Genomic DNA, 15,031 nt, shown 5'->3' on the forward strand with positions numbered 1-15,031 from the left:
GGGACGACATGCAAAAGAATGAATTTGGACACCTACCTCACACAAAATACAAAAATTAACTCAAAATTGATTAAATGTGAGTGCTAAAGCTCTTGCAAGAGAACATAGGAAGAAGTCTTTATTAGTTAGGATCAGTCAGTGGTTTCTTAGATGTGACACCAAAAGCGCAGGGAAGCAAAGGGGGAAAAAAAAAAGTTTGGACTTAATCAAAATTTAAAACTTTTGTGCTTCAAAGCATACCATCAAGAAACTGAAAAGACAGTCCACAAAATGGGAATCAGTGTTTGCAAATCATATATCTCATAATGGACTTGCGTGCAGAAAATATATACATGAAAAAAACTTTTGCAGTCCACAATAAAAAGAACCCAGTGTTTTTTAATGGGCAAAGGATGTGAATAGACATTTCTCTAAAGAAGGCACACAAATGATCAATAAGCACATGAGAAGATGCTCAGCATCATTAGTCTTTAAACAAACACAAATCAAAAGTACAAAAAGGTACCAGTTTATATCCGCTGGGATGGCTAAGATAAAGACAGACAACTAGTGTTGGCAAGGATGTGGAGAAATCGGAACCCTCAAACAATGCTGCCGCTCTCAATCAAACTTTGAAACTTATTTTATAACAATGTGATTTCAAAAGTTATTTTGAAAAAATAGTAGTGCAGCTGCTTTGGAAATAGTCTGCTAATATGTTAACCATGGAATGACCACATGACCCAGCAATTCTACTCCTAGTTATATACCCCGAATTATTGAAAACATATACTCAAACAGGTACAGGTACCTGCATTTTCGTATCACCACTATTCACAATAGCCAAAATGGAGAAACCTCCCAACTGTTGATCAGCAGATGAATGGATAAACAAGATGTGCTAGATACATAAAGTGGAATAGTATTCAGCCATAAAAAAGGAAATGAAGCACTGACACATGCTACAGTGTGGATGAACCTCCAAAATGTTATGTTAAGTGAAAGAAGCCAGACACATAAGACCACATGTTATGCGATTCCATTTATATGAAATGTTCAGAATAGACAAACGTATGGAAACAGAAGGTCGATTAGTGGTTGGCAGGGACTAGGGGAGTGACTGCTAATGGGTACAGGGTTTCTTTTTGGTGTGATATAAAATGTTCTAAAATTACATTGTGGTGGTGGTTTTACAACCCCGTGAATATTGCATTATATACTTTATATACACCATTGAGTTATGTACTTTATTTATTTATTTATGGCCGCACCCTGTGGCTTGCGGTATCTTAGTTCCCCGAGCAGGAATTGAACCCAGGCCCTCACAGTGAAAGTGCCGAGGACCGCGCTAACCACTGAACCGCCAGGGAATTCCCTGAATTATGTACTTCAAATGAATGAGTTGTATGGGATATGAATTATACCTCATTGAAGCTGAGAAAAATGTATTCCATCAGTTTGAGCCATTAGAGAATGCCCATAACTTAATATATCAAACAAGATGCTAGTGAAATGGAATACAATTTATAATTTGGGGTTGATTGGGGGGGGGCAAGGGAAGAAGTTATGAACCCTCATGGGCACAGATGTAGCCTTTTGTTACAGATGAATCAGAAATTGAGAAAACAAACAGAGGGCAAATTTGGAAAAGGGAAAAAACAAATAGGACGAGACTTAGAAGACAGACATGAGAACGTAGGTCAGGGCACAGGAAAAGCTGGAGGCGTGCCTTTAGGGGAAAAGAAACTTGGCATTGAGGTACAGCGAGATGTCTGTGCTTTTCTTTTTTCTTCAGATTCTTTTCCATTGTAGTTTATTACAAGATATTGAATATAGTTCCCTGTGCTGTACAGTAGATCCTTGTTGATTATTTATTTTATATACAGTAGTGTGTATGTCAATCCCAAACTCCTAATTTGTCCTCTCCCCTCCCTTTTCCCTTTGGTAACCATAAGTTTGTTTTCTATGTCTGTGAGTCTGTTTCTGTTTTGTAAATAAGTTCATTGGTATCATTTTTTTTTAGATTCCACATATAAGTGATATCGTATGATATTTGTCTTTCTCTGTCAGACTTAGTTCACTTAGTATGATCATCTCTAGGTCTATCCATGTTGCCGCAGATGACAATATTTCATTCTTTTTTGTGTACGTATACCACACAAGAAAGAAGTTTATCCTTTTCATCTGTCGATGGACATTTAGGTTTCTTCGATGTCTTGGCTATTGGGGTGCATGTATTTTTTTGAACTAGAGTTTCCCTCAGCTATATGCCCAGGAGTGGGGTTGCTGGACCATATGCAACTCTATTTTTAGTTTTTTTTTTTTTAAATATATATGTTTACCTACTTTTCTTTTTTTATTAATTAATTAATTTATTTATTTATTTATTTATGGCAGTGTTGGGTCTTCGTTTCTGTGCGAGGGCTTTCTCTAGTTGCGGCGAGCGGGGGCCACTCTTCATCGCGGTGCGCGGGCCTCTCACTATCGCGGCCTCTCCCGTTGCGGAGCACAGGCTCCAGACGCGCAGGCTCAGTAGTTGTGGCTCACGGGCCCAGTTGCTCCGCGGCATGTGGGATCTTCCCAGACCAGGGCTCGAACCCGTGTCCCCTGCATTGGCAGGCAGATTCTCAACCACTGCGCCACCAGGGAAGCTCTATTTTTAATTTTTTAAGGAAACTCCATACTGTTCTCCGTAGTGGCTGCACCAGTTTACATTCCCAATGGGGTAGGAAAGTTCCCTTTTCTCTGAGGTGCCTGTGCTTTTCCTCTCCTTCAGAGATGATTCTCTTGGTTACTACCGCAGGGAGAATTAGCTGACAGAACTAAGAGTGTAAGGACCGCTGAATTCTACAGGCTGCAGTAAGAAGCTGTTCTTAGCTTCATCAGTGATTCTAGTTCAAGTTTTGGCTAAGTAATGAACTTGGGAAGGTCATAGTGAATAGTCACCGCTGAAAAACCATAACCATTATGTAAAATCTTCTCAAAGGCCAAAGTCAGTGTTGAAATTAAGGCTCTGGCTGGTATACTTTGATATAGGAAGAATAAATACCAAAACAAGTCTTAAATAAATGTCAGTGACACCATTACATCATACTGAATAATACAGAGTGTATTTAGTATTAGGTAGTGTCAGGAATTATTACCTATTTTTGTGTAGTTATGCTTTTCATGGCAAGTTGTTGGTTCTTTCTAACCTGAAATGCCGTCACTGTTATTGTGTTAATAAATATATCTATTTTTTACATACCAAGGGTCATCAGGAGAAATTTAAATCATGTGGCTTTTCTTGCTTGCGTACTATTTGTGTTTTAAATATTTGGACTAAAAGTAAATAATAGAAGGTGTCAGAATGCTCTCTTCTCAAGTGGATTGGCATCATTCTGGTCTTTACCTTCAAGACATTTTTTAAAAGGCAAACATTAATTTAGTATATATCCACACAGACATTAAATAGAATAATATTATTGTCTGTATGAATCTGTCTCACATTTATTGAGCCCATGTTCTGTGTTAGGTACTGAGTGGGTAGAGATGAACTAGTTGTGATTCCTGCCCCTAAAAATTTTCAACCTGGGAGTTCATAGTAAAAAATAGTTTATTAAACAATTGACCCTAAATTTTTGAAGTTTAATTTTGGGGCAAGCATGTTTAAATCGCTTTAAAATCAAGTACATCTATTTATTCATCCATTTATTCAACACTTCATTCAGCATTTATTCAGCACTGATCTTGGCAGCTTTTCAGAAGTTATACTTCTCACATGGGTGAGCTACCCATAATCAGTTTATTTAAATGATTGGGCTCACAGGCTTTATCTGACCGTCAGATGTGTTGAGATGGTCGTTTTTCCATCAAGTTTCATCCTGGAAATGAAATTCTAAATTCATTCAAGTTTAACAATTCCTGTACTCATTTTTTAAAAATTTCCCGTCTTGTCCCTTTTGGCAAGTCCCGAGAGGCAGTAAGGGTATAAAGGCTTGTTGCACTTTTCTGATGAAACAGAAAAGTTCCCATTCAGGGGTACAGCTGGTGGGGTCTGACGATGCTTCATCCAGAATGACAGAAAGGCCAGAAGTGAGATGCAGCCACACAGGCAGCAAGTATACAGCATTTGCTACGCCAGCATCAGGGCGAGTGGCAGTCTGGAAATCGAGTCCTGCACAGCACTTGATTTTCTCATGTGTGTGTGTGTCTCTGTGTGGGTTTGTGTGTGTGTGTGTGTGTATACGTATATTTAACAATTGCACAGCAAAAAATACCTACAATGTACAAAATTAAAACTTCGAAAGATGCAAAAAAAAGATACAGTGACAATCCCGTTTCTCTGCTCCCCACCCCACCACAATGCCCGGTACCCCGCCCCAGAGGCAACAAGTGTTAAGAGTATCTGATGTATCTTTGCGGAGATACTCCACCAGGACATCACTGCCAGCCTGTTCTTTTTCTTTTCAAAGCCAAGCACTTTATTTCAGTCAATTGTATATTTTAAAGTATCCATATATGAAAAGCAAGTGACAGCAGTATGTAGCCTGTGTTTCCAAGTTTGTAAACTAGAGCCCACGAGAAGGAGAGTGCAGCGTGGTGATGTGCGGGGTGCCCGCAGTGTTGGCCAGGGTAGGCTTGCGTTAGGTGTGGGACGAGAGTGGGGCAAAGTTGAGGAGCCAAGACAGTAGGAGGTGAACTTTTAAAACTAAGGAACGTATAATGCTTTCATGATAAAAATACACTTTTAATGCAGAGGCACGTTTTCAAGAGGTCCGCTGAGTACGTAAATACGTACGTGTGCCAGGAGTTGGCATTTCTCTAGCCTTCAAAGTGTGACTGGTGATCCTTCTGAGGCTTTAGTGAGTTGTCATTTGTCCTTTTCTTTGAAATAAGGATATTAAGTTGAACCAAAAAGAAATTCTTAGAGGAGAGTAGTTTTTATTCAGTTCAAGGAGCCTTTACAAATAAGTCAGCCAAGAAACGGGGGGCGGGGGTTAGGGCGGAGGTGGCACACGTGCTGAGTTATGTAGTTTTATTTCTAGTTGTAAATTCCTCTAGTGAAGGCCTGGTACATTCTTTCATACTATTACTTTCAGAACCCTCTTGGCTTAACCCACAAAGCACAGTAGAATAACCATTGGCAGTTTTTAACTGATGATGCTAATTTTATATCCTAACTAGTTGAGGCTCCTATTTTCCAACCTAAAGAATCACACAAAATAGGTATAATGGCCGAGAGTGTACTGGGCATGTAGCATTTCTCAAGAGCAACTTAATGGGGTATTAATGGTCAGTCTTAAAACTTAGTACTCATTTAACTGAGTGATTCCATTTCTCTGAATATATCTTCTAGTAAAAATCAGTTATATACTGGGATGTTTTGCCTGGTAAAATTTAATTTCTAACATGATTCATAAATATTAGAAACATGAAGGGAATCTCAGTGTCCAAAATAGAGGAATGGTTATATCAACTTTGGCAGATAGCTCGAGCTAAGATGGTATATGACCGACTGTTACACATCAGTAAATGAAGCTTTTGAGGATAACAAAATAGTTGATAACATGAGAGAGTATTTTCAAAATTATCTAAATTTTAAAAGGATACAGATCTTCATGCCTAATTTGTCAAAAATATGTGTGCGTGTGTGTGTGTGTGTGTGTGTGTGTATACTTGAGGGTAGTTAATATCTTTTCAAGATTTTTCAAGGATTTTATAACAAATATATACTAACGCATTTAGGATTGTGAAAATACTTTAAATAATGTTAATAAAACTGGCAAAGAGAAGAGTTATTATGGTTGGATATTTTTTCTTTTTCCTTGTAAGATATTGGTAGGAACAGTTTTCTTTTTAAATGATATCCTTCCCTCTCAGATATTCTGAGAATCTTGGTACTTTGAAGGATTCTTGGATGTTAAATGTTGCCAGTAATTTTTTTAAATTCTATTTTCATATTATACCTCTTTTATTCTTTAAAAAATCGGAAGATGAAGAAGAAAGATAGGTAGTCATTCTTTCCTTCGGTCCAATGGAATTTTACCCTCGTAACTGCTCAGAGAATATCATTGTATCATTGGGCTTTAGAAATCTCACTGTAACTACCTTAGTTCACTTGTGTTATTCTTTTCTCTCATGGGGGTACCTCTCAGTGCTTTCCTAAGTTAGTTTTCTGCATTTTTTGTTTGTTGTTGTTTCCCAGCTTTGTTTTCTATTGTCAGGGAAACTAGCTTATTACTTTCAAATTTTATTAGATTTCCAAGCAAATCATTGAAAAGCCACAGGGAGACCTATGGATCTTTGATAGTGTTGTTCGGTGTATATGTGTGTTTGGTATTCATGACCCTCAGTTTAAATGTTCATAACACATTCACTGTGGATTAATTATAAGTCAGGGACAAGTGGCGTTTGTGTATGTCTGCCCTACGAATGTGAATCGGTAAAATATATGACTACACATCCTGGGGGTTATATAAACTACAGGCCTCGTGTGTGTGTGTGTGTGTGTGTGTGTGTGTGTGTGTGTGTATGTGTGCGTGTGTGTGTGAAATCGTAAATCAGTGTGCTTGAAGTTCAAAGTCAGGCAGCGGCAGTGGAGTAAGTTGCAAAATAGCCCTTTGCTTGAAGACAGTGTGCTTTAGTACGAAACGGAACTCTTAATGTCAGTTTTATGTTTCTATTTGACAGAGTCTAAGGTTATGGAAACGACTGTAAAAATAATTTGTCGGAAAGAAGTCTGGATGCAGAAATCTAATAGAGAAAATATTTGAGAATATGGTTCATCAGCAAGTACAACAGATACACTTTTCTAAGCGCCACGTGGCATGGATCAAAGCATCCCATGACCTGGATCCGTGTGGCCCAATCATTACCTGTTGATTGGAACCCCACGGGAGGATTAACCCCTTCATGTTCCTGCCAAGTTTTCTTTCACTCTTGGTGTTAGTAATTTTAGGGATAGAAACTTCCTGCCACTATTAGCTTTTTTTTTTTTTTTTTTTAAGTTAATCATCTACTGGGATACATTTGTCTTTCTCAATTATTTTATTCTAAATTATTTAACTGCACTCTTCTTTGCTTGATAAACTTAACCGGTGACCAGATTAGACAATTTTGGGAATACTGCTTGTGGCAGAAGGGAGGAGAAAAATATGTAATATTCTGGGTAGAAAACAGTGAGAGAATCTCAAAATCAAGTACAGATTGTATCATTTTCATTAGGTAGATTAAGTGATAAGTTCTAGCCTTTCAACGAATCCTTTGCAGTCTGAGTAGAGGGATTTGCCTCTAACAAAAGCCTGTCAAGCACTTTTCATACGTGGTGGTACATTTATAATATTGGACTGTTCACGTTTTGAAATTTAATGCTTGCCGTAAGTAGAGCGCCGTGCAAAAGTAATTCGTAAACTCCGCGGGAAGAGGAAAGCACAGACTGGTTCACCTTCGGCCACGTGGGCTGCCTCCTCTTACCTTGTGTGTCTGGTGGGATGGTTCTGCGCAGCCAATTTATTCTCTTGTCCTCTGTGTGTTTTCTTTCAGTTTGTCCCATGAGGAACATCCCCATAGCCATCCTCTGTATGGACATGGCGTATGCAAGTGGCCTGGCTGTGAAGCAGTGTGTGAAGATTTCCAATCATTTCTAAAGTAAGAATGATTTGATATTGCTTTCTTCTTTTACGTAGCCATCCCCTCCCACTCTTCGTACTCTTCCTCATGAAGCGCCTTCTTGTTGGAGAGTTTCACACCACCATTTTGAGGGTAGACTCTAAATCACCAAGTCTAGCACTGTCACAGGAATAGTTACAAAGTCTATTGAGGGTTGCCTTGTAAAGGGGGAAGGATTTGCATCCAAGGGCATTTTTGATCCTCTTAGTAAGATCCTGCATTTACTTATTTTCTCAGAATGATAGTGATTAAGTAAAAATTCTCCCAATATTAAACTTGCAGTAATTCAGTTTTCACTTTTATTCACATCCCTACATATTAAATCAATGACATACGCCCTACCTCTAGCTTTATAAAATTGGTGTCAACGAATGGCCAGTAATAGCTTGGTGATTGGGCCTCTTCTTTGGTTCTTCACAAATGACTTTATAAACGTAAGAAACAGATGCCCAGGAAAAGCTACCAATCTGATTCTTATCTTTCTGCATTGGTGTTGACTTGTGTTCAGATTCTTGTCCTTATAGGGAGGAGAGAGTAAGTTTAATTCCTACAGTTAAAGTATGACTAAAACTTGGGTTATCCCATTTGAATCTGTACCACTGATAAAGCATCCCTGTACGTTCATCCTCTCCCAGCCGAAGTGAAACGCTTCTGCACGACGTGTTAACATTTCCCTCATCTATGGTGCCTTGTCCTTTAAAGAATATCGAGATGAAACCACCCTGCATTATTGACATCACATAAATATATTCATAGTATCAGTGAATCATTGATGTATGGAGTGAATATAATACTACATTATATTTAATATATTTATCTATCATGCAACAAGCAAACATGTGCACTTGTAAAACTCCTGTATATGTAGGTGCGTGACGGTTTGCAAAGTGGGTGTCGGGACTGGGGGCAGTGGGGAGTCTTTGCCTCTGGCTTTTGTGTCTCATTCAAGCCCCAGGAAATAGAGGCGGGCTGATTTAACATGCAGGTCTCTGGTTTTGTGCGGTCTTTCTATTATTAGAACAATCTCTGTATCTTTCTTTACGGACCTGGGTACAAATATTTTAATAAAGCCACCTTTAGAGATATATCTCGTGCTACCTGCAAGCGCTTTTGGTGCATATCATTTTTTTGATTACTGAATGGGAGTCTGTGAATCCATTGCAGAGCTTCCCCGCTGTAATATTTTACTTCAAGAGCATTATGTGGTCCTTAAAAACAGAAGTACGTAGAAGTTTTTAAGAAGAGATATTTTAAATTGTTTCTAAATATTAATACTCAAGAGCAGTGATACTTTATCTTAAATTAAGCAACAGTCCTTTACAATTACGATGATTCTAGTTAGTGCTATTGGGCTTTGTTCTCTTATAAATCCCTCATTGTAGAATCTTTGTTTTGTTGCTTCCTGCTCACTTGCCTAATTGTTTTTAGATAATGAGACAAAAAGATCTTGGCAGAAACCACGTTTAAATTCTGATTTCACCTTCTGCACCAGTGCTACCTTTGATAAATATCTCGGTGCTAATTTCACTCCTCTATAGAATGGCTAGAAAACATCTGTAAATATGATTTATTTTATAAAGTCTCCAGAACTATAAAATTGCTGTCAACATTTTTGGTGACATGTATCAATTTTAGAGTCATGAGGGAAGAGGGCATTTTTCCAATTGATCACTCACAAATTTTTGCTAGTAGGCGAAGTATTTCCACTCTAATCCTCAACTCTTAGTTCCATGTATTATGCGAGCTGGCGTTAGGGGGTGTGTGTGTGTGTGTGTATGTGTGTATGTATATGTATATGTATAGGGGGGCACAAATATACCTCCACAAAGAGAAAGCACACTTTCAAACTACATCGATTTCTAAAGCAAAGAATCTGAAGATCATCAGAATTAGAACCTAGACTTGATTCCTTTAAAAAAGCCCTTTTCTCTTCTAAGGATATTAGGAGTCTGGCTCTTGTGTAGGAAACCACCTATTTAGTTTTCACTTTTATTCATGTCTATTATTTATTGTGGTTTTGCACATGACATGGCATTTTTGCTCAGTGGAATTGGAATGCTCACTATGACCTTGCAACTGTTGCTTGTTTATTTCGTAGTACTTATTTATTGACATATATTTGGCCAGAAGACTTCTGTTTGCAAGCTATAGAAATCCAACTTTAATTGGCTTAAGCCAAAAAAAGCGGGGGATGGTAACTGGCTCCTGTAACTAGGAGGTCTGGTGGTACCGCTGGCTTCAAGCATGCCTGGACCCTGATGCTTGAACAAGGTTATTGGAGTATCGGTTCATTGTCCCTTAGCTCTGTTGTCTTCTTTGTTGCCTTCATTCTCGGGCTCTTGCCAAGTGGAACTGAAGAAGACAGATTTACCTGCCACAGGTTTATCAATCCCAGAGTGTATCTCTTTTCCAGTAGTTCCAGGAAAATGTCCTCAGCAGACTGTCATTGGCCCACATTGAGTCATGCGTTCTCATTTTGAAGCAGTCACGGTGAGCAGCCAGGCTTAAGTCACATGCCCACCTTCGGAGCAGCAGCAGAAGTTCACCCCACAGGAGCCACGTAGGGGCAGGGGATGAGAGACTTGGTTCACAGAAGTAAAAAATGAGTCTTGCAAACCAGCCAAGGGGAAAGTAAATGCTGAATAAGAAAAAAACCCTCTAGAACTCAGAGTCCTCTTGGTGCTTTCCTGAGTTTATCCGTTGATCGGCGGTCTGTGACAACTTCTGGATTTTGAGTTTCTCCTACAGCATGATTTCAGCTGTGGGAAATTCAGAGTTGTCTTCAGGTTTCAAGATCTTGCCTAGAGTAGTGGAAAGTAAGTTAGTCTTCTTGTGAACTCACATCTCCCACATGTGTGCTCCGTCTAAAGGGTAATCACATTGGCTTTAGTGAAACCAACTTTGCTTTCCATTGAGCTGGACTGAAAGAGCTGCCATACTTCTTGTGGTTCGAACAAAAGCCACATGGCCTCTTTGAATGACATCATAGTGGAGTCATTATTATCGGGAAGTGATGTTTCAAACATTTCTTGTCAAACTGCCGGATTTGTAGACGCTGAAAGCACCTCTTTCCTGGGCCCAAGAGTGGGCCGTTATCCTACTTTAGAGGTATTCTCTTATGGTTTTAGCAAACTGATACCATTGGTGCTTAGATTCTCAAGGCAGTCTTACTCAACAAAATGTAGTATTGCTCTGCCTTTGATTTAGGTGTTGCTTCATAGATTTCTTGTTTTTCTCACCTAAAAATCCCTGATTCTTCTAAATCCCCTGGTTTTACACTTCCCTGGTAGAGCCCTGAACTGTGCAGCAGGCACAATTCCAAGTACTTTATGTATATAACTCGTTTAATGCAGCCACCTTACAGTGGTATTACTGTAGTATTACTCTCGACCTACGGATAAGGAAACTAAGGCACAGCAAGGCTAAGCGGTTTTCCCAAGGTCACACAGCTAATAAGAGGTGGAGTCAAGATCCAAACCCAGACAGTGTGGCTTCACAGGACTTGCTCTTAACTGTTTATAATACCGCCTGGTTAGAAGCAGCTCATTTTATTAACTGTGTGCTCTCTGCCTAAGGCAGTAGGTATAAAGGAAGCTTTGAAGAAAGGCAGAATGGGTAGTGAAGCTACTTGATAGGGGTGCATTCTCTGAGCTCAGTATCAGCACGTGTGGTTTGGGACGATAGTAATAACTACCTCTTGGGGTTGTGAGAATGAAAAAGGTACCTCGGGTCAAGTGCCTGGCCCATAGCAGGCACTCTCGAAAAATATAAGTACTTCTTTTCTTGTCTACTTAAGTGTATTTTTTTTTAAATTAATTAATTAATTTTTATTTTTTTGGCTGCATTGGGTCTTCGTTGCTGTGCCGGGGGCTTTCTCTAGTTGTGGCGAGCGGGGGCTGCTCTTCTCGTTGCGGGGCACGGGCTTCTCATTGTTGTGGCTTCTCTTGTTGCGGAGCACCGGCTCTAGGCGCGCGGGCTTCAGTAGTTGTGGCACTCGGGCTCAGTAGTTGTGGCGCACGGGCTCTAGGCGCGCGGGCTTCAGTAGTTGTGGCACATGGACTCAGTAGTTGTGGCTTGCGTGCTCTAGAGCTCAGGCTCAGTAGTTGTGGCGCATGGGCTTAGTTGCTCCGTGGCATGTGGGATCTTCCCGGGTCAGGGATCGAACCCGTGTCCCCTGCATTGGCAGGTGGATTCTTAACCACTGCGCCACCAGGGAAGCCTGCCTTAAGTGTATTTTTAAAAGAGAAATAATCGAAACTATCCAAACGTGGCTGACCTCGTACCTAGGGAAGAGGTGGTGACTATGCAGAGCTTTGATATGTCAGAAGAGACTGTTCTTTAATATAATTTTTAACCAGAAATTTCTGGTAAAAAGTCCTACACAGTCGAATGTGATCTTAGGGCAAGGGTGGCAAACTTTTTCCATAAAGGATCAGATAATAAATATGATGGGCTTTGGCAGGCCATCCAGTCTCTGAGACAAGCACTCAGCTCTGCCATCGTAGCACAGAAGCAGCCATAGGACCCTGTGTAAGGACTGGGTGTGGCCGTGTCCCTTGGACCAGTTTGCTGACCTCTGACCTAGGGTACAGTTTTTGGTGTCATTACGTTTTTAGCTGAGCCACATTCTTGCATTCCATGGGCATCGCTCTCCTGGGTTATTTTAGTGTGGATTCACAGAGCCCTCATTTTTATTCATACTGGGGGAGAATATCCGTGCCTGCCTTGCCCTGCTACTTCATTCACCTATTGCAGGTTTTATACTTACCTGGGTTTGTGTTCTTCCACCTGGTTTTCAGGGTTCGGTATGAAAGAGCAGAGTGACTTGGCTTGGTAACTGTTTTCCAGTCTAATGTTGCTCAGGCTAGGAAGCTGTAACTTTTGGAGAGGCCAAGATCAGTTGTTCAGGATGAAAATCCCATGTGACAATAAAATGCCACTGTTGACAGAGAGGGAGGTGAAGAGAAGGGAGGGGGGACTCACAGGTCTCAAAGTGTGGCCTCTTTTTTTTTTTTTTTCCCCCTCCTGAGGGAAGAAGTATCATAACTGTTGGTCAGTCAAAACCAGAGATTTGACACTCTTCTGTGATCATTCTGCAGTGTTCGTTCCCAAGGTGAGGGATACCACAGGGCCCTTGATTTCAAAGATAAATACTGTACAAATAACCATCCTGTTGTCTTTCCCTCCCAGCCCGACAGAGGGGCGCTTTATCACAACCAGCAGGTACCCAGTCTATTGTGTGCATTTATTTCCCTGTTTCTTCTCCAAACAAGTTGCAGTTTTAGCGCTGATTATTTTTTTTCTAATCTATGCGCCGTTAAGTGATCATGTGACAGTGGTGTTTGTTGGAGGAAACTGATGCCAGCAGGTACTCACGCTAACTCTAATGCAGCCCGCCAGCCCTGCATTGCTCGGAATCTTCCGATAACAGCCAAGCATAAAAGAAGCCCAGTACCATCCAGATAGGTGAAGCTCAGGGTGTCCTCCTGTCCTCTCCCCACCTGGATCAGGTTTTTTTCTTTTTTAACCAGGTTGAAGACATGGTCCTCACCAATAAAAACAGGGATCTATAATTCTTCCCCTTTGCTTTTTCAAAAAGGGCCCATACCATTCTTTGGCAAGGTGGGGAGTGCATCTGAAGGCTAAATCATGACCACATTTTCCTGTTTCTAACTTAGAATGTAAAATCAGACACAGACCCCATAGTTTCACAAATACCAGTTCCTCATGTGTGTTTGGGGAAAATATGTCCATTTCCCCTAGTTTTTCTTTTCGACAGTCACTTGCGGAACATCTAACAAAAGTATAATTTGGGCCCTTGCTTGATAGCCGTTTGAAAGAAATTGGGGTGTTTTTTTTTTTTTTTTTTGTCTGTTTGTTTCTGTTTTTATCTTCTGGTTATTGCTCATGGAGAGAAGCACCATGCCAGACAATCAAAACCCAAATTCCTTTGCACGTTAGTCAGATGTACATTACTTTTTAAAGCCAAAACAGATTTTATATGTGCTGTCATAGAAGACAGGGAGGGTAATGTCACAAGAAAATGCCCAGTGGTGGAACTTTGACCCTTTCAAAAAGGTCGAAGGCTGGAGACAGCAGAGGACATTTCGTCACTAATTCACTTAAAAAAAATTTTTTTTTTTCTCTTAATTTCACTTCTGAAAACTGTGAAGAGTTTTATGTGCAAGAAACTCCTAAGTGCTGCTCTGTAATGTTTTCACAAGTGTTTTTATCATGGTAACATCTTGTTTACTTTAGTTCCCGGCCTAAAACTACTTGGAACATGTTAAGAAAACATTTCAAGAAAGCCTCCACAAAGAGGCTTTTGTTTTCACAGCCACCGGCGAGGCTGCAAGGATCACAAAGGTGTTAACTTTCAGCCCCTTAAGCACTTCCACATGAAATTCCAGCACCAATGTTTGTGGTTTTGGAAAAACAAAGTGTACGTTAAAGAAACCAGGTATATGCTAATACAGGTCGAAGGAGGCCGGATATCATAAATTGTTCCAAACCCATTCGTGGCTCTGGGTTTGCACACCTGGATGTTCTGCAGTGAAATTACCTCTGGGGAGTGCAGGAGAGCGCGTGGAGGGTTACTGGTCTTCTAGAAGGTGGGCATATGCAAATGTGATTCTAGCCTCCCCATCTCAATCACCGGAACTGGGGGAGGAAATTTTCCCCCATCAGAGCCCAGGTGACAAGTCTTGGAGTTTTCCACAATGAGCTTAATATGTTTCTGGATTTGACTTTCCCACTTACCGTGCCTTTTTGAGTTGTTTGACAGAGAAAGATCAGGTGGTACCAAAAAAACATTTTTTTCCCCCCTTGAAACGTCTCTCCTTTCACCTTTCTGACATTGTTCAGGAGTTCAAGACCTTTCCAAGTACTCAGAGGTCAGGGTGGCCTAAATACCACAGTGCCCTCTAGCGATCTATAGAACGTTCGATAGAAAAGTTGAGACAAGTTTGCCAAAGATAACAGGCCCAGTGCCATCGCTTTGCTCAAAAAGCAGCAAATAACATCGGAACGCATTGTTTCTTGCAGCAAACAGATTTTAGTCAGAAATGCAAATGAAGTTTAATTTTTCCTCGTAGGCTTTGAAAGCATTAGAAAAAATTTTGACTGTCTACTCACACAGTTCTGCACATCGCTGTCTGTGTACACAGCGCGTTGTACCACTGCAGAGACAGTGCTGTGTGTTCTTACATTTTAAGAGCCATTAGCTAGCCTAGGTGTTTCACGTGATCACTTCCGGCATGTAATTAGAAGGCATCGCTGAAAAGACAGGGGGATCGTCTTTGCTCCACACTTTTATTGACAGTGTCTACCATATTACGGCCATGTCTAAATGGTAAAATTTATTATTAGCAGTAGTGTCACAAAAGTCTGAGACAGCGATTTT

The 15,031-nt window shown here is 40.4% G+C and overlaps 1 protein-coding gene across 13 annotated transcripts in view; it reads left to right on the forward strand.

Moving 5' to 3' along the window:
* FOXP1 (forkhead box P1) overlaps window positions 1–15,031 on the forward strand; it is a 598,922-nt gene that overhangs the window by 537,455 nt on the left and 46,436 nt on the right. For all 13 annotated transcript variants that reach the window (XM_057554352.1, XM_057554353.1, XM_057554350.1 and 10 more), the window contains one exon: window positions 7,504–7,608. In XM_057554352.1, coding sequence (XP_057410335.1) covers window positions 7,504–7,608 — 105 coding nt within the window. The remainder of the gene's footprint in view (window positions 1–7,503; window positions 7,609–15,031) is intronic.

This window comes from Balaenoptera acutorostrata, chromosome 10, assembly GCF_949987535.1.
Source record: "Balaenoptera acutorostrata chromosome 10, mBalAcu1.1, whole genome shotgun sequence".
Taxonomy (NCBI): Eukaryota; Metazoa; Chordata; class Mammalia; order Artiodactyla; family Balaenopteridae; genus Balaenoptera; species Balaenoptera acutorostrata.